Below are 27,016 nucleotides of genomic sequence, written 5' to 3'. Positions count from 1 at the left end.
GAACAAGGGAATCCACGTCTCCTGAAGTTGGTCAGAAGAGCCAGGTGACAGGCCAAGCAGGGGTGGACAGAGGGCAGGGAGCAGATGGCAGGTGGCCACGGTTGGGGAGGGAACCGCAGCGGTTAGAGCCGCCAGCCGGAACCCGGGAGCAGCTGGGCTGCAGCGCTGCACTGAGCACCACGCTTACCCTTCCCAACTTACGTTTTATATCTTGGGGGGAAAATCATGATTGCACCTCTGTGGCAGGGTCGTTGTGGGGACTGAAAAAGACCATGTAGGTGGCCCGGAGCAGCGCTCCACCACGCCAGTGGCCGTGCTTGGAGGAGGCGTGGCGCGGCGACAGCGGAGGAAGCGGAGGTGGCGGTGGGCCGCGGGGGAGGGGGCAGCCCCGCTGTTGGAGGAACTGAGACTGGACGAGGATCCCGGACAGGGGATGGGGGTGGGGAGCGGAGTGGGCGGGGCTGCATTTGGAGGGGCGGGCCCAGGGCGTGGAGGTGTTCCTGTGGGCGGAGGGCGGTAACCCGCGCCTATAGGCTCCGCGGGACACCCCGCTGGGACCGGGCCCACTCTGAGCGGTGCTGACCCTCAGAGGCCGTCGGTCTGCGCTCCAGCCGCGTCCCACCGCGCCCTTCCGCCTGCACCTGCCGCCCAGCGCCCAGCAGCCCGGCCACAGCATGACGGACCAAGCGGCCTTCGACACCAATATCGTCACCCTGACCCGCTTCGTCATGGAGGAGGGCAGGAAGGCCCGCGGCAGGGGCGAGATGACCCAACTGCTCAACTCGCTCTGCACCGCGGTCAAAGCCATCTCCACCGCCGTGCGCAAGGCGGGCATCGCGCACCTGTGAGTCAGGCCTCTGTACCCCCGACCCCTCACCTTGGCCGTGTCCTCCCTCTCTGGCAGGGGAACTGCCGGGCAGTCCGATGTCTGATCCTCTGCCCCTGCTGTCAGTCTCTCTGTCTGACATCTGGGACTCTCTCTCCCTCTCCCTCCCTCCCTCCCTCCCTCTCTCTGCCCCTCTGCAGAAGCTCAAGCCGCACTCAAGCCTAGTTCCCTCTTCCATTAAGCTTCCCACCTGGGGGCCTGTCTCACAGTCCACAGCTGCATCCATCCTGCAGCCTGCGCCCCTGGGCTGAGCAGCCTGCCTTAGCACCCCTCTGGCTTCCTCCTGATGAAATTGGCTGGCCAGGTGGGCACCAGGTGGGCACCTGGCCTGACTGCCATACCCATCCTAGCCTCAAACAGGAAAGTGCTGGCCCAGGTGCCTTCCTTTCCCTTTCTTTTCTTTGACTTCCTTCACTCCCTTTGGAATTGGGGTCCGAAGTCAGGTTTCTAATTCAGTATCTCCTTGACCCTAGACAAGTCCTGTTAGGAGCAGTGGGTGGAACCCCCACTGGGAGGAGGCCCTCTGTCCAGAGCTTTCAGGGCCGGCAGTGCTGGTGTGCACAGGGCCGCAGGAGACCTGGAGTGGGGCTGGAGATGCTGTATTTCTAAGACATTCTTCTGTGGTAGGTGGGGCTGAGACTGCTGGTCCACAGATCACATTGTGTTTAGCAAAGCAATCACAGGACACGGGGGTTCAGAGAGTACCTTCTTGTGTGGCTTGTTGTAAGTAGCACAAGTGCCCTTTGGTTCATTCTGGTGTGCACGAGCATTTTTTGTTTAGACTGGTCCTCACTATAGCTCAAGGGTGCCTGGGTTTTCAGATTGCCCACACTCCTTCCTAATATTTCCCACACTTAGGAACACCTTAAACATTGTGCACAGTGCTCTTAGCTGATCTGAAAAAGTATAACCCCTGCAACCTACTTTCCTTTTCTGGTCAGCTCTTTGCCTTTGGTCCCACAGTATGGCTTGGTAGAGCTAACTATTTTTTTTTTTAATTTTAATTTTATATTGGAGTATAGTTGATTAACAATGTTGTGTTAGTTTCAGGTGTACAGCAAAGTGAGTCAGTTATACATATACATGTATCTATTCTTTTTCAAATTCTTTTCCCATTTAGGTTATTACACAGTATTGAGCAGAGTTCCCTGTGCTATACAGTAGGTCCTTGTTGGCTATCTATTTTAAATATAGCAGTGTGTACATGTCAATCCCAAACTCCCAATCTATCCGAGCTAACTGTTAAGGAAGGAGTGTATCATCACATTTATTTTCAGATGTCAAGCAGGGACGGCCCTTGCTGGGAGAGGGATTGGGACAGTACGTTAGGAAGGTGGTGATTCCATTACTATTTCACCTATGGTCCCTCTTAATACATTTCTAAGGAGGCTGTGCTTTAGGAAACACACTCAATTAAAATCTTACTTCAGATTTAATTTACAATAAGTAAAAGTGTCCTAACAGCTTTACCTGCCTTTGAAAACCAGGGGGCTTCTTCAAAAAGAGTGCTTGTCATTTCTTGTATTATTTAAAAATGTGTCAGCACCTTTCACAACCCCAAAGAGACTCAGAAACACAAGATCTGCTTTGAGGTGCATCTTTCCCACCTTTTAAGTCATGTCAGATAGTGGGACCTTAGGTAGTGGGATTTTGATAGTGGGACCTGGACAAAGGGTGCTAATGTTGGCTATATAAATTATGTATATTTTTACACTAGGTACCTGTAAATACCAGGTTAAAAAATATTGTTGTTGCTATAATTATAAATTCCTTAATAAGTTGCACTCAACAAACATTCAAACCACTCAGAAGAACACAATGGGAAAAGTGAAACCCACCTCTACTCATTCCCTGGGGTATCCACTATTCATAATTTACTGGTTATTTTACTAGATACTTCTTTTTTTTTTATGTCTTTTTTTTAAATTGGAGTATAGTTGATTTATAATGTTGTGTTAGTTTTTGGGTGTACAGCAAAGTGAGTCAGTTATACTAGATACTTCTTTATATTAATATAAATTTATACATGGATACATATTTCCATATGACTCTTTGTAAATAGCAAACAAAATGGAATCACACTTAACATATTCTTCTGCAGTTTGCTTTCATTATTCAACAATATATATATTCAGCGTCCTTCAATGTTAGGACATGTAAATCCACCTCCTCCTTTTTAATTGCTGCATTGTGTTCCACTGCATGGACATATCATGAGCTATTTGACATTTCCCATATGTTTGGGCATGCCACTGGTCTTTGACTATTTCAAACAGCATTGTACCTGTGAAATGGGTGTTGATGCATGGCCATGTGGGTGGCTGCCAGAGGAGGACTAGAGCCTGGACATTAAGTACTCCTGTGGGAAAATAAGTTTGACCGTCTCAGTATCACATGTAGTTGAGCAGGGGGCAATAAGACAAGATCTCAACGTAGGTGTCCAGATTACACTCATGACTTCGATATCCTGGATGAAAAGGCCAGCATGCCTGCAAATAACTTGTTAGTGCTGATGACTTGCCCTAGAAGGGCATCTAGCCAGAGGGACAAGATGACTGCAGATTACAGGAACCTTGCGGAACCAGTTTATGGAGCTCAGCCATAACTCCTCATCAGGGACAGATCAGGAGTTTAAACGTAGAGCCTGGAGAGCTCTCTCTCTCTCTCTCTCTCTCTCTCTCTGTCTCTTTAGTTCTAGAAGAGACTGAGAGATGAGAATGATACAGAGCTTATGCTGTAGGAAAAATATTACAAGTATAGAATTATAAAACAATAGAGATCTGAAAGATACTTTCCTAGAGGTACCAAAAATATGATGTGGATGCAGAGGACTGTGGAGTATCAAGACAGGCATTTGCAATGGTCAGGAAAAGATGCTCATAGGCTTGATGGCTGGAGAGCATTTTAGGCTGGACCATCATGTGAGGAAATGTACAAAGTAGGAAGGTGTTTCTGGAAAAGTTGCTCATTCAGTTTGACTGAAGCCTGGACTACTTCAAGTAATGTAGTGGTGGGACATTTGCGGATGTTAAATTGTGGGTGCATTGGGGGAACATCAAATGGCAAGGGTGAATACTTTATATTTGGGGAGATAAGCAAAGGGGAGAGGTACAGGTTTTTGAGTGGGGCAGTGGAATGACTGGAGATTCATCTGGGGCAGGTATGGCTGGAAGTATAGAGTTAAAAGAGAGAAAGCTAAGACATGTGGAACACCAACTGAAGAGGGGAGAGGTGAGGAAAGCAGCATTCAAAGCTAGGGGATTAGAGGGGAGGAGGGGGAGGACCTGGGAGAAGTCTGGGTGGGGATGGGGGAGAAGGACAGCAAGGGAGGTTCTCAAAGAACCCCTAGAGCAGGGCTGTGCCATTAAAAACAAAAACAAAAACGAAAAAACAAAAAGCCCCCCCAAAACCCAGAATTCCAAAGGAGGAGCTGAGTTTTAGAGGCTGGAGAAGGGTAGGAAGATGATGCCGACATTTTGGTGATGTGGAACTTGAGGTGTTAGAGGGCCATGCAGCTGGAGATGTTGCCCAGGCTGCAGTTAGTTGCGACAGTCTGGAATTTGGGTGTGAAGCGCTGACTAAAGATTAGGCCACTTGGGGCTTCCCTGGTGGCGCAGCGGTTGAGAAACTGCCTGCCAATGCACGGGACACGGGTTTGAGCCCTGGTCTGGGAAGATCCCACATACCACGGAGCAACTAGGCCTGTGAGCCACAACTACTGAGCCTGCGCGTCTGGAGCCTGTGCTCCGTAACAAAAAGAGGCCACGATAGTGAGAGGCCCGCGCACCGCAATGGTGAGAGGCCCCCGCTTGCCGCAACTAGAGAAAGCCCTCGCACAGAAACAAAGGCCCAAAAATAAAGTAAAAATAAATAAAATAAATAAATATTAAAAAAAAAAAGATTAGGCCACTGGATTTTGGCACATTCACCCTCAGGCAAGAGGAAGAGGAGAAGAAAATTAGGAACCGGTTTAGCAGAACAGGAACATGCAAGGCTTTAAGAGCACATTTTGGAGAGGGGTGGAGCTGGGCTCAAGTTCCTGGCTCTGCTATTTAACTTCTGTGAGGATTTAGGCAATTGGCATAACATCTCTGAGCCTCAGCTTCCCCACTTGTAAGATGGAGACAACTGTTTTTTTAACCCTCAAAGTGTTGTATGCAGAGGATCTGAGTTCATTAAATTGATACTGTCATCATTGTTTTCCTGAGCTGAAGTTTTTTGTTTCTAGAAAACAGATAGCTCTATATTCTGCTTTTCATTCCTTAGTAGTTGCCCACATGCATTTCAACAGGGCTATGTTCCAGGCTAGAATATTATATATTAAGATGACTTTGCTCCCTCAGATTGGTTACCGGAAACTTCCCATCATGCTCACGTGACATCAAGAAAACTTTCTTGTAAATATGAGGTCACCTCTGTTGTTTGGTGGAAGAAAATAATAAATAACTTTAGTTTTAATTTTGGAATTACAGGTCAGTTAACACACACTTGAGCTTCTTCAAGTTTGCAGAGTTTACAATCTTAAACTTCTGGAAATTTTATCATATGTATCTTATATTTCTTGAATTATCATGTCCATATTACCAAAAAGGAATTGTAACTTCCTTTCCACACCAGAAGCATAACCAGCCACATACCATCCTATTTACTCATTTTGGGCTGGCATGAACTCAAGCCAACCTTGGGGTTTGTGGTCTTTGAAGCTGCTGTGGTTGACACCTCTTCTTCAATGTATAGTCGTCCCTAGGTATCCACCAGGGATTGGTTCCAGAACACCCAGCAGATACCAAAATCCACAAATGCTTAAGTCCTTTAGGTAAAATGGCTGAGTACAGTCCGCCCTGCGTGATCTCGGATTCAAATAACTACAGGTGGAAATTCGCAGATGCAGAACCCCAGGATACCGAGGGCGGCCTGTATTTCTCATCCGACCTTTGGATGTTCTGGGCTGGGTGAATGGTTGGTCATTTACTTCAGAATCAATCCATAACAAGTCATGTTACCTTCGACTTCAGTAATAAGGATTAAATAATAATCTGCCTCCCTTTTTCTTCTAAAAATGAGCTCTTCCACTTGGCTCTTGTGCATGCTATCTAAAGGGCAGCCTACTTTACACTGCCATGCTGACATCGGAAGGGAAAGGTCTAGTTAGTTAGCAAATCAAGGATGTCATCGAAAGTTCTTCCCTAAGTGTGGCCCTGGCTCCGGTCCTTGTGTCTAGGGATCTGCTTCAGAAATGTTAAAGGAGCCTTTCCCCTGACCATCATTAACTGCAGACTTTATGGCTGTGAAATGGCTGTAGAAACCGTATGCAAATTTGAAAAACCATGCTAATATTTAGTCCAAATATCTAAGGATTGAAAAATACTGGCCAAATTAACCTATCCTTCTAAAGAGTTTCCCATCATATAAATTAAAATGACTTAACAGTTGTTTCAAATTTTCAGTGAGGTTTTTATAGTAAGCATAAAAGCAGATATTACAATACTCGCCCTGTGGTGTGGCCAAAAAAAAAAAAAAAAGAAGAGATATTACAGACAGCAGCTTCTCAAATTGATTTTTCTCCCCAAACTCCAGAAAGAGAAATTTTGTGTCTCCGGATGTTTAAAAACAAACAGTCACAGGGGCATAAACCCTGACAGCATAAACCACAGGATGCTGTGCTGCCCTGAACAACTTGGGCTGCAGGGCCAACTAATATGAATAAAATTGAAGTGACATATCATAAGCATCTCAAATGAAATAATATTCCCAGGGAGACTTTAGTCAAATGTGAACTTTGAGTGCTTTCTTTTCTTGTCAGTTACCTGTGACACTGTTCTGCATTGCCTGTCTTCCCAGAAGCTGCCTGAAAAACTGGTTTAGAAGTCATTTCCCCACCCCTTCATCAAACAACCTGTACAACCAATCTGTGGGCTCCATTAAGAACAATGATGGCTGCCATTAGCCGCTATGAATCAGGTGCATCATGTGGGTTAGCCCTCACCCTTACAAAGCCTGGAAACAATCAGGGAGCTGAGACAACTTGATGGAAGTCATATAATCAGTAAGAGGAAAGGCAGAATTTGAACCCAGGTCCCTGGTGCTGTGTTCTTGTCAGGACCCACCTTGCTTCTCAGCATGGTTGTATTACTGCTGAGGGGAGTTAGGGATGGGAAGAGAATGATACCATTTCTTGTTCACTACCTTGGTGCCAGTCTCTGTTCTAAGCCCTTTACCTATGTCAACTCATTTACTCCCCCCCATCCTCATCCTCATACATACTATGACATAGATACACTAAATTCCCATTTTACCAAAGATCAGAGATGCTAAGAGATTTGCACAGGGTTGGTTAACACGTGGCAGAGCTGGGATTTGAACCCCCGTGGTCTAGAGTCCCAGCCCACGGAGGAAAGCGCATGATGCTGCTTCCTTTCCCCACTGCTCCTGCGCGTGGCCATCGGGTTATACAGTAAAGGCTCTTCTTCTATCCTTTGGGGCTTTTGATGGAATGATGACTGATCAGAATGCAGAAGGGTATTGTTTCTAAGCGATTTTCTGAAAACTTATGAAGAAAATAAACTCTATGTGCTCTTCGGCTAATTAGTTCCTTGAGGATTTTCTTAGGGCTTTTTTCTTCTGTCAAAGTTGTAGAAGCCTTTCCTGCCGCTTCCGGCTTTTCATTGATCCATGGAATGTGTTCCCTCGGGGGTCTTGCTTCCCTTCTGGGGGCCCCTCCTGAGGCAACTTGGGAGAAGCCTGACTGAGCGTTTGCCTAGTCCTGACTCATCATCCCTGGGCAGGATGACACAGGGCCGTGTGAGAAACTCCTCGTGTCATGGCTAACTTCCTGCGCTAAGGTGCAACGTACGGAATCTGAGGTGATTGGGTATAGACTCAGATATTGTCACTATTGACATGGCAAGCTGGGAATTCATTCTCCTGAATCCTGTTTCTACCTTAGAATCACTTTCCTGGGCCTTCTCGAAGACTTTCCTAACACAAGGTCTCACCAAGGGGAACCCTCCCAGAAGATGACCTAGAAGAGTTATAAAGTGCCTGAATTTTGAGTTTGAGGGGCGCAGAATCATCTATCTCCATGTTTTTTATGCTTCACAAGCAACTGGAGGATAGATGGGGAAGGGTCCTTCTGGTTAGAACAGAGGAGGGACCCTCCATGGGAGTAAAGAGGAGGAAGGAGGGGTGACCACCCAACCAGGCAGGGAGGTGGAGCCATCCCAGTGGTCTTCATGGTTTGGCCATGAAGATGGCCATTTCAGTTCTGGTGTGGTGAGTGTCCCCTGCAGTGTTATATGGCCCCTCCCCACTCCCCGTGGACAGGTGGTGCCACACTCTGTGACCCAAGGGCAGGATCCACCTCAGAACCCTGGAACAGCAGTGAGGAACCTGGCTGGTGGTCTTGGCTGGACAATCCAGCTGCCCTGACGCTGACTGTAACCTCTTGTAGCCCACCGCATGGGAAAAAGACTTTGAGGTTTAAAAAGTTACTTATATAAATGTGCACAGAGTAACTCCTCCCATTTGGAAATATGTGAAAAACAAACTCCCTGTTCCTTTGGATAAATTACTGACCCGGAGCTGTTCTTCGGAATCATTACTGGCTGGCTTCTTTGGGCTCTTTTAGGGCTTTGTTATAGCTTCATTTTCGTTTGAAAGACATTCAAAGTATCCTTCAGCTGGAACTGCTCCTTTCCAGTGAGACCTTCCTTGACCATCTAAACCCCTTGCCCTGCCATCCCCCAGCATCTTGTTTCATTTTATTAGAGCACCCGTCACTATCCAACGTTCTCTTATTCATTCAAAAGCACTTGCTTGTTTCTTGTTTGCCTCACTCACTAGAATATAAGCTCCATGAGGGCAGGGATCTCATCCATCTTGCTCAGCACTGTAACCCCAGCACTCAGCACATGGGGACAATAGATATTTGTGGAATAAATGATCACTCACACAGGCCTCTAGGAAGCTTTTGAGTAAGAGGAACTGAGGCCTGACTGTTCTTCACCTATCTCGCTGAGCCAGATACCCAGAACAAAGTGTAAAGTAGGCTTTTCCCATGCCTGCCTCAGGGCCTTGTCCACCTGTCCCAGCCTCCCAGGCCTCCCTGGAACTGTCCCCATAGGCCGGTCCCTCTGGGGACTGTGCCAGTGGCTTCCTCCACACTCCAAGGTGTGGAATGACCTTGAAGTCTACCGCTCCTATACTTATTCCTTCAGGCTTGGGTTTCTCTTCTCTTCAGTGGATGCTTTTCAGCAAGTATTGCTTGAGGGCCTACTGTGTGCTGGAAGTTGGGACACAGTGGGGGAAAACATACCCTCTGTCCTCATCCTCATGGAAGTACAGATTAAACAACCATGCCAACACGAAGATGATGAAGCCTTCGGGATCTTGAGAGCCCCCTCCCCTCCCACAGTATTGCAGATCCCTAATGAGTGCTCCCTTTAGCGAGCAAACAAGGGACTTAACATGAGGCGTGAAGGGCTGTGCTAAACCCTTTGTGTATGTGTGATAAGTGTGTAATCCTCCAACAGCCCCACGAAGATCATTACCCTCCATGGTCACGATTGAAAAGGAGGACTCAGAGAGAGCAGGGGACTTGCAGAGCTGAGGGCTGAGCCAGGTCTCTGCCATGAAGCCCATGTTCTTTTCCATCAGCGTTATTCACCCTCCTGAATTAGTAGTGACTTTAATGGTAGAAGTGTCAGGCTAGGAAGGAGAGCCAATTGGTGCCAGCAGGGCCATTGAGGAAGATGTAGGCCATTGAGTTGTTGGCCCCTGCCAAGCCCTAGTTCCATCCAGAATTTGGCTGACTTCTTTCTTCATCAGTGTCGGCCTCACAATCGAAGTGAGAAAGAGACTATGTGGAAAGAGAAGTGAAACCCCAGCTGCAAGTCTGATAGATCCCTTGGTCTTTTACTTATGAAATAGGAGTGACATGATGAAAAGAAGTGGGAGGAGGGCTGGAGGGACAAGACGCTGTTTTCCAGGTGGGCGAGGGAACGATGCTGAAAGAGGCAACACTGGAGAATGGGCTTGATGATGACTGGAGTTACCTCCTGGAGAGTCAGTCCAGGCGAGCCGTTTGGGTTCGGACAGTTTCTGGTGTTGGCTCAGTTTTGTCCAGCAAGAGACATGCAAGTTATGTTTAGAGAAAATGCATTTTCAGGAGTTGAGCAGTGAATGCCATGACAATCAGTCCCCAGGCAAGTGCTCCCAGCAATCTCAGCCAAGGGCACCATGGTACCCCTTCTCTCCCATTCTCAGCTGTTTGGTGGTATCTTCAATGCTCCTACTCTTTCCCTTCCCACATCCAGTCTCTTATCTTGTTCAGTGCATCCTTCTTCTAAAACATTTCCCCTCCTTTCAGTGTTCCTACTCCACCCCAGGCTATGACAACCCTCCTCTTCCTTCATTCTAACAAACTAGGCTCCATTTTGTACCAGCCACTTGGATTCTGGAAGCTCCACAAATACTGACTTGCAGATACCTTGAAAATAAAGTAAGGACTCCAGACTTCCCAATCCCTTCAGCCCCTAGGACTCCTGCCAGAGGCAGTGAGGTGCCATTAGGAGAGGCCTGGTTTGGAAGTCAAAGTGAGCTTCTCACCTCTCCTCTGCTGCTCCAGTTTAGAGAAACCCATTGGTGTCTTGGAGTGAGCATCCTCCTCTATAAAATGGGGTAGTGGGATCTGTCAGTATTTCTTTTCTTTTAGGGTCTCATCAGCTATAAAACCATAGATCCCTTGGCTTAGTTTCCCTCTCAGGCTCCTTCCCACCCAGAAGGTTTCTTTGCTTGCTGTGCCTGTCAGTATCTGCGTAAACAGATACTTTATCTGCAATATTAAAATTTCATGGGGGAGTGTGTTAGAGAAAAAAAAACCTCCTTAGGGGCCATAATGAAAAAAAAGCTTGAGAAACATCGATTTAACCACAAAGGTGTGCTGGGTACCATGATAGGAACGGGACAGGTGAATGACAATATTTCCTTCCCTCCAGGAGCCAATCCAGATGGATGACCATCTTTCTCCTTCTATTTCTTACAAACCATGTGTCTTCTTTCCTTTCTTCTAAATCTTACCAAATGCCCTCTTTGAGTGAGTTTATAGATGCATTGACATATTCTGGTGGTCATGGCTTATATTTTTGTATCTTTTCTTCCCTGTAGCTATGGAATTGCTGGCTCTACCAACGTGACGGGTGATCAAGTGAAGAAGCTGGATGTCCTCTCCAATGACCTGGTTATTAATGTGTTAAAGTCATCTTTTGCTACCTGTGTTCTTGTGTCGGAAGAAGATAAACACGCCATAATAGTAGAACCTGAGAAAAGGGTGGGTCTGCTCCTACACTATTGAGGATTTTAATGTAATCATTTTTCTTCCCGGTTTCATAAATGACTCCACTTGTTCAGCCAAGCTGGATTCCTAAGACACAGCCTAGATCCCTCCTGAACCATCAGTCATCATTTCACAGATTCCACTTCCCTGCCGTATCTCAAACTGTCCTCTCCTATCTACACTTCCACCACAGTCCATGCCGTTATCATCTCTCCTGCATGCTCATACATGGGAGAGACTTAAATATACTCATACTCATCTCCACTTCTAACTTTTTATTGTCATGTTCAAGGCTCTTCAAAGTCTTGCTCTGTTAACTACGTCCTTCCATCCACCCAATTCCCAACCTTCATAACCAACCTTCCTGCTAATCTAAGCTGTTCATATCAGTGATTCATGCATTGGAATCCATTGGAATCCTATTAATCTTGTTACCAAACTCAGGATGCTCAAGAATCCAATACTGAGAGACAAGTGTTGGGTAAAAGGAAAGATAGCCTTATTGAGGAAGCCAGCAATCCTGGGGAGAAGGTGGACTCATGTCCCAAAGAACCAACTCCCTGTTGCCGATCTGGGGGCAAGAGTTTTTAAAGGGGAGTTTCAGGGGTGTGTAAGCAGAGGGAGGGGTCTACATGCAGAACAACACAGTTAGCTCTGATAATCATCTTGAAATTGGCCATGTGGTGGTCTGATCAGTGTCATCTTGATTGTTTTAAGTACAACTAATCTTCAACTCCAGGGTCAGTTTGTTCCCATCTCCTTGAGGCCAGTTCTTAAAAAGAACTGTGTAAGATGGAGGAGCTTTTGTCATTTCTAGTCTGGTCATCATGTAGTTAACTTCTTCCACCTGTAGGGGATTCAGTATCTGCAAAACAGCTTAAAGGATATGGCTCAGAATATTATCTATACCCCATGAGGAGGAACTAAAGTTTCCTGACTTTGTTTAATGACTAAACTATTATTATTTTGTCTTATTTGATTGTTTTCCTTTGTTTTTTCATTTTCTCGCTTCTCTGGTTAAACTTATTCTTTGGCTAAAGTTTTTCTACAGGCAAGAGGCAGGCAGAGGACATTGGGGTGGGGGGAATCTGTCTTAAGAAAGCCCTGTAGGGTCCTGCTCAGTTACGGTCTGATTGCTTCTTGAGGGCAGAGAATGAATTATATTCTTCTCTGTATCCCAGCCTCTAGCACAACATTGTAGGGGATCAACAATAAATTATTGTTGAAAAGGTGAATGAAAGAGTATATCCAGCTTTCACTGAACAACAAAAATCATGTAATAATAATAACAAAATAAACCATTTGAGATGGGTTACTATCTTTCCCTGTTTGAGATGAACTGGGGACATGAAGGAGTAGGATGAGAAAAAAATTAATCAGAAGATGAATTTAAAGAGACTGCCTGATATCCAGTCTGACCTTTATAAGAGGGATGGGGAGCCACATCTGATTAACTTGTTTTACATCATTCTTAAAATACACTACGTGTCAGATTCAAAGTTCATGTTGTTCTCTGCTGGGCTTCTGAAGGTACTTGGCAGTTTTAGGCATGTGTATTGAATTTGTTGTTTAGTATTCTCCATTGGTCTGCCCAACTGCTCTGACTACAGTGTGCCTTCGTGGTAAGCATGTTCCTGTTTTCCTGATGACAGTTTCTCCTGTGTCAACCAAGGTGATTTGTTAAGAGCAGGAGGTCAGGGAATCAAAGAATTGCCTTAATTTGATGCAGAAATTTAAAAACCACCTCTTAAAGTGGCTAATTTGGAGGTGGAAAATCTCCAGTGGTGTGCTGGTAAACTGGCTCTCTATTAGAAAAAAAAACCCTCTGATTTGTAGCACTTGCCACTTTCAACTGTGCAAATGGTCCCCCAGAGTTGATTTTAAGCTACCAACATGACATCACTGAAAACAGAGTTGGGAAGAGATGTGCACCATTGGCCCTTGAGAGCTGACTCCAGCCAGCTCCCACATACCCCTGAAAATCCTGTCCAAAGAATGAGTCTTTAAGTCGTCCTACAACAGCTGAGGGTTATTTCCTTTGGGAATTACAGTAGGGATATGGTTGAGAACTCTGTGCACTGTAACCCCAAGTGTCATCCATAAGAACTGCATGAAAATTTTCTTAGAGATCTTAATGTTGTCTTTGCTTCACCTACGATATTATGTTTTTCCCTTATGAATAAAGTTTTGTTTCTCTTTTTCCTTTGACTGCCAGGAAACTCAAACCAAAATTATGATTCATTCAAATCAATGATATCGGAAATTATTACTTAATTATCTGTATTCCTCACCTTCATCTATATCTATTCCTCCTATTCTAAGTTGTGTTTTCTCTGCCTAATGATCTTTTGATATATATTTGTTGTTGTTATTTTCACTCTGTATACCACCTCATACCTTCCCTGACAGAGTATAAGTAAGACACATTTCTTGAATTTTCGCCTAGATTCCCTCTTTTAACCCCCTCGTATATACTCTTTATTTCGTTACAATGTGTTCTTTTTTTTTTTTTTCTTTTTTGGCTGCATTGGGTCTTCGTTGCTGTGCGCAGGCTTTCTCTAGTTGCAGCGAGCAGTGGCTGCTCTTTGTTGCAGTGCACAGGCTTCTCATTGTGGTGGCTTTGCTTGTTGCGGAGCATGGGCTCTAGGTGCGCGGGCTTCAGTAGTTGCAGCACGCAGGCTCAGTAGTTGTGGCGCACGGGCTTAGTTGCTCCACGGCATGTGGGATCTTCCCGGACCGGGGATCAAACCCATGTCCCCTGCATTGGCAGGCGGATTCTTAACCACTGTGCCACCAGGGAAGTCCCAATGTGTTCATTTTAAATGTAAAGTTGTGTTTTCTTTTTTTTTTGCTCAGGGTAAATATGTGGTCTGTTTTGATCCTCTTGATGGATCTTCCAACATCGACTGCCTTGTATCCATTGGAACCATCTTTGGCATCTACAGAAAGGTAAAATGTAATGGATCAAGCTCCTGGTTTGGGACCAAAAGGAGAGTTAAGGTTGAACATCCAGTCCTGTTTCACTATTGGTGGCACAGCCAGAATGTACATCATGAAACCCTGTGAGGCTTGAAATAGGTTTATATGTCAAGTTCTGACTTTTTCCAGCCTTAACTGCATAGTGAAAATCTATTAGGTTGTTAAAAGAAAATGTAGTAAAAGTGGGTGGGAAGAGAAAGATATTTCACTCTTTTAACTGTACCTTGCTTTCTTTTGTGACAGAAAATAAAATTAAAAACAAAAGAGACAGTGTAGGGTAGCTGCAATGATGTAACTATGTGAACTGAGAATTGTGAGAGTGTGACAACAATAGAGAGTGCTTATATCAAAATTGTCCTTTAAATCCTCTAAATCAGGGGTCTGCAAAGTATGGTCTCCCTGGGCCAAATCCAGCCCATTGCCTGATGGTTATGGCCTGTGAGCAAAAAATAACTCTTTTGAATTTTTGAATGGCTAAAAAGAAAATCTAAAGAATAATATTTCATGACCCGTGACATTTATATGAAATTTAATTTTCACTGTCCATAAAGTTTTAATGCCATATGGTCAGCTCACTTGTTTACTATGTTGCCTTTGGCTGATTTTGCACTGCACAGGCAGGGTTAAGTGATTTTGATAAAGACTGTGTGACAGTAGAGCCGAGAATATTTACTATCTGTTGGTTTATGGAAAGAGTTTGCTGACTCTGCTATATATTATAGAAAGCACACTGGTACAGTGTGGGGATCCAGGCTCGTGCCCTGGGTCTTTTCTATTTGGGTGACCTGAGCAGGTAACTCTACCTCAAAAGTCTCTTCCCTTCTCTTACTTTAAGTGTGTGTGTGTGTTTGGGGGTGGAGGGGGGCGGTTTGGTGGAAATGCATTCAAATATATACAAGTGAAAAATAGAATGAATAGCCGTGGGCCCATCATAAAAAATGATGAAATCTAAAATATGTCATCTTGGCTTCAGCCTTCTTGTTTATTTTAGAAATAAAACCTCACAGATGCCTTTGAGGCTGAGCCCTTTCCTTCATCTTAATGGACGAGGTGGCTAGTTCAGCCAACCTCTGAGGTTCCTCCAACTTTCCTATTCTGGGATACAGAGGCCATAACTTAAGAAGTGAGACCGCAATTTGTGCTTTGTTTTTCAAAGTGACTTGTTGTCTACTATTGCACATAATCTCCTTTCAAACATGGGAAGTAGGACCACCATGGGACAGTTCTCTTTCATCACTGAAATGCATCTTGCGTCTGTCTTGGCCAGGAGGCAGATCAATTTGAGTAACTGAAAGTTCTAATACTCATACCAGAAAGACAAAGGCAGTAATTAATCTGTTTTCCAAGTCATACCATGAAACATCCCATTCTTGTTATAGACATGGAGGCATGTAATTTTACCTGCAAGGTATCAGATCTATACAGTATAGCAAGAGAACTTTGCAGCAAAATTCTTCATGTAGAGGAAGACTTCTGGTAATGACTCAACCAAAGCTAAAGCAGCACTAATGTTTGCCAGCCCCAGTTTCCACCTTAACCCCCCAAATAAAGACTCTTTTTAAGGAAAAAAAACCCTAGAAAACTGACACTGGCTATCACCTAAAAAAAAATCAAAACAGCCTGCAACAGCAACTCGAATTACAAATGCTAGAACAACTCAACAATGAGTCTCCACACTCTTCTCAATAAACCTGAAGTGACTCTCTTAAAAGACCGAAAGAGGTGATGAGTGTCACATTCCCTTTAAGTCACTTCAGTTTTCAAAAGCCTTATTGATTGTTTGAGGATTTATGGGGCATAAATATTGACCGTTTGATGCTTTAAAGGAGACCTTTCCTGCTTTCTGTAGAGCTGGATCTGGGCTGGAATTCAGCTCTCTGGTGCACCCGCTCAGTGGCATAACATTAGTTGGTAACTGGAACTCGGAAACAGTGATCTGGTCTTGCCCACATGGTGCCTGGAAATAGGCTCCAAAGGGATCTCTTAGGGCCTGTGGTCCAGTGTTTCTACAAAGTTCCTGCCACAGCACCTCCGGAAGGGTCACCCTGTCTCTGGCTGGAGACGTTCAGAAAAAGTAGAATTCTAGAGTGTTTGTCCAAATATTGGGTAAAAATCTGTCTCCCTGTTGCTCATATGGCCTTTTGGAGCATCAGAAAATAAGACTCTTTTACATGCTTGGAAATGGCTTTTTTGCCCTCCCCTCCCCTTCTTTTAAATCTTCTTTAAGTTGAATATCTTTCATGTGAGATGGTTTTTCGACCTCTCTAGTGTGGTCACCCTCTATTGGATACATTCTAATTTTCAACACCCTTTAAAAATATCCAGTCCCCATGACTAAAAGCAGAGTTTCAAAAGTGCTCTAGCAGCTTCAGAATCCAGTTCACTTCCCTTAACTGGGCACAGGGAGATAGATGTAATAGCCATATGGAATGTGGCTTCCTGACATTGATGCTTACTAGCTCTGTGGGACCTTGGGCAAGGTAACCTCTTGTTTCCTTATCCATAAAGGGGAGATACTGAAAATTAAGCATAACAGCAATGAAAATAGTGCCTGGCACATAAAAAGTGCTCTATAAATGGTAGCTATTAATATTACTTGTCTTGTTTTGTGTATGAAGATTCAACAGAGAGTATCACAACTCAAACTAGCTTGAGGAAGGAAAGGAGGGAGGGAGGGAGGAAAGAAAGGAGGGAGGAAAGGAAAGGAAAATTATTGGTTCGTGTAACTAGAAAGTCCAGTGGGTAGTACAGCTGCATTCAAGGACTCAGACGACATAAACAGGACACACTTCCTCTCCATCTCTATTGCTCCCTCCTCTCTGGTGGCAAAATGGCTCCCAGTAGGTCTGGGCCCACATCCAATCCTTTCAGCAACTCAAACAGAAGATGCAAACCTCTTTTCCAACAATTCCAACAAGAATATCATCTCATTGGCCCTGATTGTCTTGGCTTAGGTCATGTGTCCATCTCTCAACCAATCACTATGGCCTGAGGCATGCAGTGATCTGATTGGCCAGACCAGGGTCATGTGCCCACTCCTGGAGCTGAGGGCCAGGAGGGTAGTATTTTGAGGAAGGTTAAGGTGCAATTATCAGCAGAAGGGTGATGGGTGCTGGCCAGGCAAAATCAGTGGATGTTCACTGCAGATTATAGACGCCTTGAGAGCAGGGACCTTCTCTTATATATTTTTTTGTCTGCTAGGCAGCCTGGTACAGTAGTAGGTGAACAATATTGGCTGAGTTACTGAAGACTCTGACATATGCCCTGTGAAACCTTCTAGGCAGGGTCTGGCTGCCGCTCTGAGGGAAGATCATCTGATGATATGACAGCCCCACCCCACTTCTGCCTGACTTTCTCCTCCACCACCTCAAGTCTCCAGAATCCATGGTGTCTTTCGTACTCTATATGGAGTGGTGTGGATTAAAACAGAGCAACACCTACAGCAGGTGGTGGCCTGGGATAAGTAAAGGTAGGGTCCAGAGGCTTTTTAATTTTGTCAAGTGCTTTATGCACATTGGTCCATGAGCATCCACATGAGACTGTAATGGATTCCCTTGGAACAAAGGCATTCATTGCTGAGGGTTTGTAGGAGGGAATTCATGCATTAGAAAGGGGGTCAGGGTAGAAAAGTATTCCTCCAAATTAATGACTAGATGGAATTATTTTGTCTTTCTTTTTAGTATATGGATCATAGATAATGTTACCATTTCTTATTCCATGCAAGGAAGTTGAAGGCTGAGATTATTTGGTGACAGTGTTTCAGGGAAAGGCTGTTCATCCTTGTGCCACAGACAGACATGGGTGGTTCTGGATGAGGTGAATCTCTGGGGGACTTTTCTTGGTGGAGAATCGACTACTCCAAGCCTAGGGGCTTCCAGTCAACTTTATTTATTTACATATTGTCTTTGTCTTATTTTGTGCTGCACTTTCTGGGTTAAGTAGTTACGACAGAGGAGGCAGTTAGAGCCTGACTGTTTTCCTCCCACTGTGTCACTGGCTTTGAAGGAAGCTGGTTCCTTTTTCAAGGCTGTACACTGGCAAAATTTGAAGTTTGAGAAACAACTCAAATTTTTGATACTGTGTTTAGTCTGTGTTTAGCTGCACTGCACTACCCTGTGAATACAAACCGAACTAAATTAAATAACTTGACCCAACCCAAGCAGCCAAGCAAGCAACCAACCACCTAGAGGAAAACTATTAAACACAAAGATTGGAGACAAGGGGAAAAAAAGAGAGAAATGGCTTTTGTGACGTTTCCTTTTACATGAGTAGTTCTTAAGCTTCAGTGGAAGAGTCAGCTATGGTGCATGGTAAAATACAGGTTCCCGGGGCCCACCTTAGAAAGTCTGACTTAGTAAGTCAAGGCTGCAGCCCCAGAATTGCATTTTAAATAAGCATCTCAAGTGATTCTGATGTACATGGTCTCTGGACCACACTTTCAAAAGTTATAGGAAGAAATTACCAGGAATGTATTTCTTTTTTTTAACATTTATTTATTTATTTATTTAGGCTGCACTGGGTCTTAGTTGTGACACGTGAGATCTTTAGCTGCGGCATGCGGACTATTAATTGCAGCGTGCGGACTTAGTTGCAGCATGCGAACTCTTAGTTGTGGCATGCAAACTCTTAGTTGCGGCATGCGAACTCCTAGTTGCAGCATGTAAACTCTTAGTTGCGGCATGCACGAGGGATGTAGTTCCCTGACCAGGGGTCTAACCCAGACCTCCTGCACTGGGAGCATGGAGTCTTACCCACTGGACCACCAGGGAAGTCCCATACCAGGAATGTTTTTGCTGAGATGACCTCCATCTCTGGTATCATGATACAGATAGATGCCCTTACTTATTCTCAGCCCCTGGAATCTGTGGTTGGGGAAGGAATAAATGAAATTGGCAGAAACTGCCCATTTTCATTTCTGTTTAAATTCAAGTAGAGAATATTCAAGCTGAAAGATTTGTTTGAGGCTGTTTTGAGAACCATAGAAGCCAATTGTCAAGTGTTAAGAAGATAATTATCAGTTAGTAATCATTGATTAGGAGCCATGCCTTTAAGTTTTTCCTTTTCTTAGTATTAGGGAACAAACTGAGTCACACGACCCAGTGGGCTGTGTTTTTAATAAAAAACAAAGAAAAGATTAGAGTACATGTCATGTTCTAAATGTAAGTATTGTTTTATTAAATTTTTGTAGTTGTGTGTGCGGGTGCATGTGTGTTGGTACTGGTTTGTGATGCAAAATGTATTTTTTTACTGTGGGTCATGGTCAAAAAAAGGGAAAGCATTTGCCCTACACTGTAACAACTCCGGAGAGAGATTCTCAGTTGCCGCATTTCTGAGAATTTCTTTGATGTGTGAGTATGGACCACACTGCTCACTGGAGTATGTGCTGCAACTGCCAGGAGCTCATGAAATTGATTTCCTTACCAGACTTGAAGCCCTGCAGCCCAGTTTTAATTTGTTTAAATAAAGATAGAGTATGCAGGGGAAAGACATTGATGACTGTAATAAGATTAAATTAGTAGGAGCTGGCAAGGAGGCATGCTCTTTTTTTGAGAGTGATAATGGAGGGATGAGGGAATATCAAATTAGCAAAATTGGAGGAGGACCCTGATTGGAAAGAAGGATCCAGATGCAGGAAATTTGGGGTTTGGTGGGAAGGCCGCTGTGGTAATATAATCAGGATATTACTGATGTGAGGAGGAAGGCCCCTCTGGGAAGATGCCCTATTTCATTACGAGAGCACCTTGATAATGCATCTTGCTAATGGATGAACTGCAAAAAAGAACCACAACACAGAACACAACAAAAACGGGTTTTGTTTTCTTTCTTGTCCTAGATTTCAACTGGTGACCCTTCTGAGAAGGATGCCCTGCAGCCCGGCCGGAACCTGGTGGCTGCCGGCTATGCACTCTATGGCAGTGCCACTATGTTGGTCCTGGCCATGGCGAACGGAGTCAACTGCTTCATGCTGGACCCGGTGAGAGACCCCAGGGGAAGCTGGGTGCTTCGCTGGTGGCTGTGAGTGAGTGTTTATTGTGTGTGTGTGTGGGGGAGAGGCAGTACCTAGAGGTGGAAGATGAGGCCCATGAAGGGGCAGAGGTGATGGGTTGGGGAAGGGGGGAAGGGAGATGGAGGGACCGTCATGAGAAGATTATCGAGGTGAGAAATGGTGTCTGTCCAGAGCATAAGGAGTCTTTCTTCCACGATGAATTCTTTAGAGTGGACATTACTCAGCTGACTCAGATGCCCACGGGGCTGAGCAGGCCACACAGATGAGTGGAGTGTGCTGGGAAAGGATGGTCAGGGTGGTGGCAGGGCAGTGGCGGGGCATTGGGGAACTGGGGAGGTCTGGCAGTTGTTACTCCTTGGGAATAGCGGCTCAGTCTTGCCAGGGCTTCCAGTGTTTCAAGAAACACTGGATTTTTAGAAAATGTAATGTTTCTGGATGTGTAAAACACTGTGCTAGCCAACTAAAACACGTTTGTGGACCAGATGGGGCCCATAGATGGTCTGTTTGCCACCCACGCTATCCATTACTAGCTTATTTTCCTGAGGTGAATGGGTGTCCCGGCTGAAGCAGTGGACCACCTCATTTCTTCAAAATTAGCTCCGAAATTCATTTGATGTGCACGTGCACGCAAACCTTCAGTGAACCCTTGTGGTTTTGAAAGGCTTTGACAAACTCAAGGAAGTGAAAATAAAGAAAGAAATGAAGATAATTCCTTAGTCTGTCCAACTTATAGAGAAAAACTCCCTTGGGAGTTCCCTGGTGGTCCAGTGGTTAGGACTCAGCGCTTTCACTGCTGGGGCCCAGGTTCAGTCCCTGACAAGACTTAAGATCCCACAAGCCACATGGTTCGGCCAGAAAACAGAAAACAAAACAAATTCCTCATGGAGAGGAGCCCAAGGTGCCATGAAAAATATTCATTAACAATTCTTAATTTGTGGATAATTTCTTCCACATGTGTATTAATTGGAGTTCTTCATTTATTCTGTTAGATGACAGTTTCGACAGAGCAGATAAATTGAGCGAAGGAATCTCTTTACATGTTTGGCATAACTAAACCCACCATTGAAATGGACTCCGTAGAATCACCTCCCGTAGGTCGGCACATTCATTATGCATTTGGTCCAGTGTCCCAAGGGAAAAAGAATTGAGGTTATAAATACCTTTCAGTTTTAGAAATGTCCTCAGATGACATTAATGAGACTATCTATTCGGTGCTTTTTGCTGACAAACCGAACACCAGGTACAATCAGCTGCTAGAATCCTGTGAGGGGCGGGTTGCTGGTGGTGGGGCCTCGAGGTCTGTGGGTGGCAGGTGGGATAAATCAGAATGTAGGCTGCCTTTGTCCCCCGCACGCTTGCACAACTGGACTTTGCCTCCTTGGAAGCACCCGTGCTTAATAAGTCAACAAGGGTAGGGAAACAGCACAAGTTTAAGCCTCCAAAGGAGGTGATTTCAGGGTAAAATAGTGGCAGAACCCGAGCGAAGTTCACTCTGAGCCCAGGGTACAGTTTCTGAAATCACTGATGTTTTGGATTTATCCTCTCAGCAGGCATTTACCGCTTCCCCAGACATTCTTCTGGTAACTTCTGTGTTACCTTTCAGTTGATGGATGTGTAGAAAACATGAAATCTCTTCTTATGTCCAGATTGCAGACCTTGTGTCTGGGAGTAAGTTTCTGTGTGTTTGATAGTCTTTTGCCCTCCTCACGCTTAATGGCCACTCAGTGTTTGGAGGCTGCGCTACCCCCTGCGGGCTGACCTCCCAGATCTGATGAATGCCTGGGGGGGTGGGGGTCAACTTAGTGCTTTCTTTTCATTTTGGCTGACAGTTTCCGCTAAGAAGACCACAACAACTTTATTTGCATTTCTAGCAGGCTTTAAGGTTTGAAAAGCTTTTCAGTCTCTTTCTCTCGTACAAGAGACTAACCTCCTTCACAGCTAGGATGCTCTGGCCAGGTACCAGGGCGGGGCGCCTGCAAAGCATGGTTTCATGAGCACCTGTTCTGTGATGGCTTCATTTTCCAGACTTTTACCAAAAAACCATAAAAGAACAAAAGAAAAGAATCACTCGCAATGATACCTTTCAGTGACCACTTTTAATTCTAGTCTCTTTTCTGCCCCCTGCCCCCCTGTCTCCCTCCCCCACTTCCTCTCTACTCCCAACGTGTTCCATATTGGCAGGAACCAAGCTTTGCTACGGGAGTAAGTGGCTGGGGAGAGATGTGTCCAAGGTGGGACCTCCCTTCTTAACTCTGTCTCCATGGAGCCACCTCCCTCCCCAGATGGGCGGAGCCTCAGTTACTCTCTTATCAGGGACTCGTAGGAGCCCCAAACAGTCCTCAGTCCAGAGCTATAGGAGTTGTGTGACACCTTCCTCCAAAGTACGAATCTCCTTTGAAGAACCTAAGCCTTAAAGGCATCAGCTTAGCACTGGGACTTTGTGGGAGGCTGAGTTCTCAGAAGCCCTCTGTAGATCAGTGAGCAAAGGCACCGGAAGCTATATATGCTGTGAATCGAAACTCACGGTGCTCAGGTAAAATGACTTCAAGATAGAAACGAAGAAATGGAAAGCTAAGGGCAGCCATGAACGCGTTGGTGTAACTCAGCCGCCCATCTCTCTTGATATCCTACCTCCTGTCTGCACCAAATTTTTTTTTTTTTTCAAAGGCGTGGGTGTCCCAGGCCAAGGAGAAACTCCCTTGCTGGTAATCATTTCACAATGTTACAAATATTGAATCATTATGTTGTACACCTGAGACTAACATAACGCTATGTCAATTATACCTCAGTTGAGCAAACAAAAAAAATAAAAACCAAGCTCTCTGTGCTGAAGGACACAGGTGACCTCAGGCCTCACGCCACCCCCTCCCACAGGCCTGAAGGAGATGTCACGGCTCCACCTTTCCTTCCTGTTTCACAGGCCATTGGAGAGTTCATTTTGGTGGACAGAGATGTGAAGATCAAAAAGAAAGGGAGCATCTACAGCCTCAACGAGGGCTACACCAAGGACTTCCACCCTGCTGTCGCAGAGTACGTCCAGAGGAAGAAGTTCCCCCCAGTAAGTGAGGGCTGGGGGGTCGGGGTTGGGGGAGGGCCCCTGAGTTATGTGTTGATTCATGATCTGCCCTGGAGAGAAAGGCGGCAGGGACAGAAGCGGGTGGATTCCACTGTGCTGGGGGCTGGAACCTCTGCCCTGAGACGGCAACCCCTCTGCCACTTTCTCTTGGCAGAAGAAAATCAGGACTGTAAAGTCCGCCAGATGAATGAAGTCAGGGCAATAAAACATGCTTCACTGCTGGGGTCCCTGATCCCAGCTGGTACGAAACGTGGTTCTTGCACCCCAGGCCCCAGCCCTGTGGCACCTGAAGGATTTCTATCAGTCATCTCTAGACTGAGAGCATCCATCATGGCATCTCTCTAAAGAGGTTACAAATCACTGAACACGAAGAGAAGAAATGGCTGTTTGTAGAGATGGTTCTATGTAGGAATATCCAATCTTGTCCTACTCTTGTTACTGAAAGCTCGGCCTCTCTGTACACACCGGTGCCGAATCAGATCTCGGAGACAGAGTTTTGGGTGAAGTAGAAAAGGATAGCTTTATTGCTTTGCCAGGCAAAGGGGGACACAGTGGGCTCCTGCCCTCGAAAACTGTGTGTCCCAGGGACTTCCCTGGTGGTCCAGCGGGTAAGACTCTGAGCTTCCAATGCAGGGGGCCCGTGGTTCAATCCCTGGTCGGGGAACTAGATCCCGCATGCCACAGTGAAGATCCCGCATGTCAAAACTAAGACCTGGCGCAGCTAGAATAAATAAATACATAAGTAAATATTTTTTTAAAAGTTTTATAAAAAAAAGAAAGACAAAGAAAGAAAGAAAACTATATGTCCCACCCTGGGAGGATTTGATGAGGGTTATATAACAGTGGTTCGAGGCTGGGGTCTCTGACAAGATTAGGGTGTGAGTAGGGCCTGCCCGCCTTAGTCTCGTCTCAGGTGGTTTCCTAATCTTGATGAGCTTCTCTGGTCCCTTTAATCTTGCCTCAGGTGGTTTCTTGGCCTTTCCTCCCTCGATTAGCAACTGTTTAAATCTGCCCTTTGGAACTCAGGGAAGGTCATGGAGGCTGGATTCTTGCCTACAAGAAATGGGGGATAAAAGGGCTTCCATGCCTGGGTGCCCCACCGGGCCTCACTCAGTTTCACTCTTGCTTAATGCCATTGAAGGCTGCTATGTTCTGAGGAAGGAGCCCAGATGTTGTTAGTTTGGCATTCAGGGCCCTCCAAGCTGGCCCCAGGCTCTCTCTCCAGCCTTGTTATCTCTCCTTCCACCTTTCCCTAGAGATCCCTTCCTGCCCCCAGCTGCACCAGGCTCCTCCCAGGGCCCGAGGCAGACTGCATGTGCTTCTCTAGTTGCCCACCTTTGGCTGGGCAGTTCCTGCTCCTGCAGAGGTGAAAACCCCACCCTTGCCCCCTCTCCTTAGCTCTGCAAAATCTTTCTTCTCCTTCAGGGTCCTGCTAAATGCCTGCCCCACCCCAGAGCCAGAATCCACCACACCCTCCTCAGGGCCTCCTCAGGTAATTTGAGTTATTGTAAGATGTAAGAGGCTGTCTCCATTATTCCATTTTCTGCTGCTTGGGGACAGAATTTTCATCACATTTCCTAGCACAACCCCAAACACACACCTTGATGGCGCTCTGTTTGATTGTTTAATCAAATAAGCATAGAGGACATGAAGAGAGCTCTCTCTTCTGTAACCCTAACTATTGCTGGTCTTAACCTTGTAGGACAACTCAGCCCCCTACGGTGCCAGGTACGTGGGCTCCATGGTGGCTGACGTGCACCGCACCCTGGTCTATGGAGGGATCTTCCTGTACCCAGCAAACCAGAAAAGCCCCAACGGAAAGGTAAATAAATCCCCTGAGGAGTGGTTGAGAAGCAGTGGATTTCATTTGCAGCCTGGGGGATTTGACTGAGGAAGCAAGAAAGGTCATGGTAGCTGTCATGCTCTGCAGTCGGGTGCCAAGGATGTCTGTGGCATATTCTTTTCTAGATTAAAGGCTGTCCTGGTTAAAGCCAGGCGATATCAGCTAAAACTGATCTCTTGAGAGCCCTTCCATTGCTAAAGATAAGTAATGATGTTATGGTCAGAGGGTACTAAAAGTGCTTCCTGCTTCCAGTGGATACACATGGTTTGGCTTGGGCAAAATGAATGCCATTCATAAAATGAAATGAAACAGTCCAGCCTCACTACCAAGGCAGCAAATCACATATGCATCCCAAACAGAGGTTTCCTTTGATTGCTTTCAAAAGGCATAAAATTGTAATGACTAGTGAGCTGACATTTGCTGCTTAGAAAATGCTACCTTTCTAGGGAAGGAAAGCATCTCTGGGGACACCTAGAGCTTTCAGGTAAGCTGTAACTGGTGCATTGGTCTCATGCCCACAACCTTCTTACAAGCCATAGGGTGGGCTGTGCTTGCTCATGCTGGTGAAGGGACACCCACTTTTCTTCGACACAGAGGGACAGTGTGTTTCCTTCTCAAGTATTGTCCCTTTGTTTTTCCCAAAGGACAGATAGGTTTTTCTTATTTTATTTTATTTTTAATGTGAGAGAAGGAATAGGAATAATCCCCATAAAATAGTTAGAAACGGATGTATTTCAGATATGCTCAGATCTCTGTTTATGGCATGTGGCGTCCAGTTCACTGAAAACATTAAAACACCCACTCTTACCATAGCCACCTACCTCGGGCATCCCAACCTATGTGATTAGCCTGCTTTATAGCGCTTTTCTCTAATGCCTCAAAAAATTGTTCCTTAACACAAATATTGAGGTTCCTCCTTTTTCTTTTTTTTCAGTTTTGCAAATCTGACCCTGACACCTGTATGGAAATAGAGTCAGGAAACACCTGCAAAAAGCTGTCTACTTAGTAGGCAGACTGCATGAAAATGCATACAATAAAAAAGTTAATATTTAAAAGTAAATGCCAAGATGTATAACGTACTAAATCCCAACCCTCAAGCCTTAGGAGAATTGTAAAAGGAATGTGTACAGAGTTGCAAACAATATTATACTGTTTGGAGGAGCCAGTCTGCTTTCCAGATGTCTGCAGCCAGACACTACCATGGACTTTTAAATGCTTATAGAATAGGCAAAGCTCCATCCAAAACACACACAGAATCACTCATTAGGTCCAGTTTCCGTGCTATAAAGAGAAGGGAAACATCGGTTCTACCAAAATGTCATTCGGTCCTGAGCCCAGGTGGTCTGCCTCACATTTGCATCAGGCAATCTATTGCTGGCTCTTGATGGATGGCTTAATTTAACCAAATGGTTAAATTAACCATTCGGTCTTAGACGCAACCTTGTGATGGAAAGTAAGGGAAAGTATCAGTTAATTTGATCAGCTCTGCACTGTTTTGCTATGAAACAGATTTCTTTTCTGTGTAATCTGTTCTGGTCTGAGAATGCTGCTCTTGTTTTCCAGTTGAGACTATTGTATGAATGTAACCCCATGGCCTATGTCATCGAGAAGGCAGGAGGATTGGCTACCACTGGGAAGGAAGCTGTATTGGACATTGTTCCCACTGACATCCACCAGAGGGCGCCAATCATCTTGGGGTCTCCTGAAGACGTGACTGAGTTCCTGGAGCTGTATAAGAAGCACGCTGCCAAATGAAGCGCTGGCCTTGCCCACACCAAATAGAATTGCCTTTTATCTGGACCTTTGATCTCACAGGGTGCTACCCCATTCTGACTGTGCATCAGATATTCCTAGACATAGAAATAAAAAGTATGGATATTTTCACCATCAAA

The 27,016-nt window shown here is 45.3% G+C and overlaps 1 protein-coding gene across 1 annotated transcript; it reads left to right on the top strand.

The window, feature by feature from the left end:
- Positions 1–570: 570 nt before the first annotated feature.
- On the top strand, positions 571–27,016 carry FBP1 (fructose-bisphosphatase 1). The gene is made up of 7 exons (XM_068553083.1): positions 571–844; positions 11,051–11,213; positions 14,076–14,168; positions 20,032–20,172; positions 23,126–23,263; positions 24,984–25,103; positions 26,688–27,016. The coding sequence occupies exons 1-7, from the start codon at positions 675–677 to the stop codon at positions 26,877–26,879; spliced, it is 1,017 nt and encodes a 338-aa protein (XP_068409184.1). The 5' UTR covers positions 571–674; the 3' UTR covers positions 26,880–27,016.

The sequence above is a fragment of the Eschrichtius robustus genome, chromosome 10 (assembly GCF_028021215.1).
Source record: "Eschrichtius robustus isolate mEscRob2 chromosome 10, mEscRob2.pri, whole genome shotgun sequence".
NCBI lineage: Eukaryota > Metazoa > Chordata > Mammalia > Artiodactyla > Eschrichtiidae > Eschrichtius > Eschrichtius robustus.
The sequence above is the reverse complement of the archived record's forward strand: the minus strand, read 5'-3'. Positions and strand labels throughout refer to the sequence as shown.

Excerpts from the sequence above, each read along its gene's own strand:
- FBP1 (XM_068553083.1), top strand. The coding sequence starts at position 675 with ATGACGGACCAAGCGGCCTTCGACACCAATATCGTCACCCTGACCCGC. Across the intron at positions 14,169-20,031 it reads TCTTTGGCATCTACAGAAAG|ATTTCAACTGGTGACCCTTC; the intron begins GTAAAATGTAAT and ends TTCTTGTCCTAG. Across the intron at positions 25,104-26,687 it reads AGAAAAGCCCCAACGGAAAG|TTGAGACTATTGTATGAATG; the intron begins GTAAATAAATCC and ends CTTGTTTTCCAG.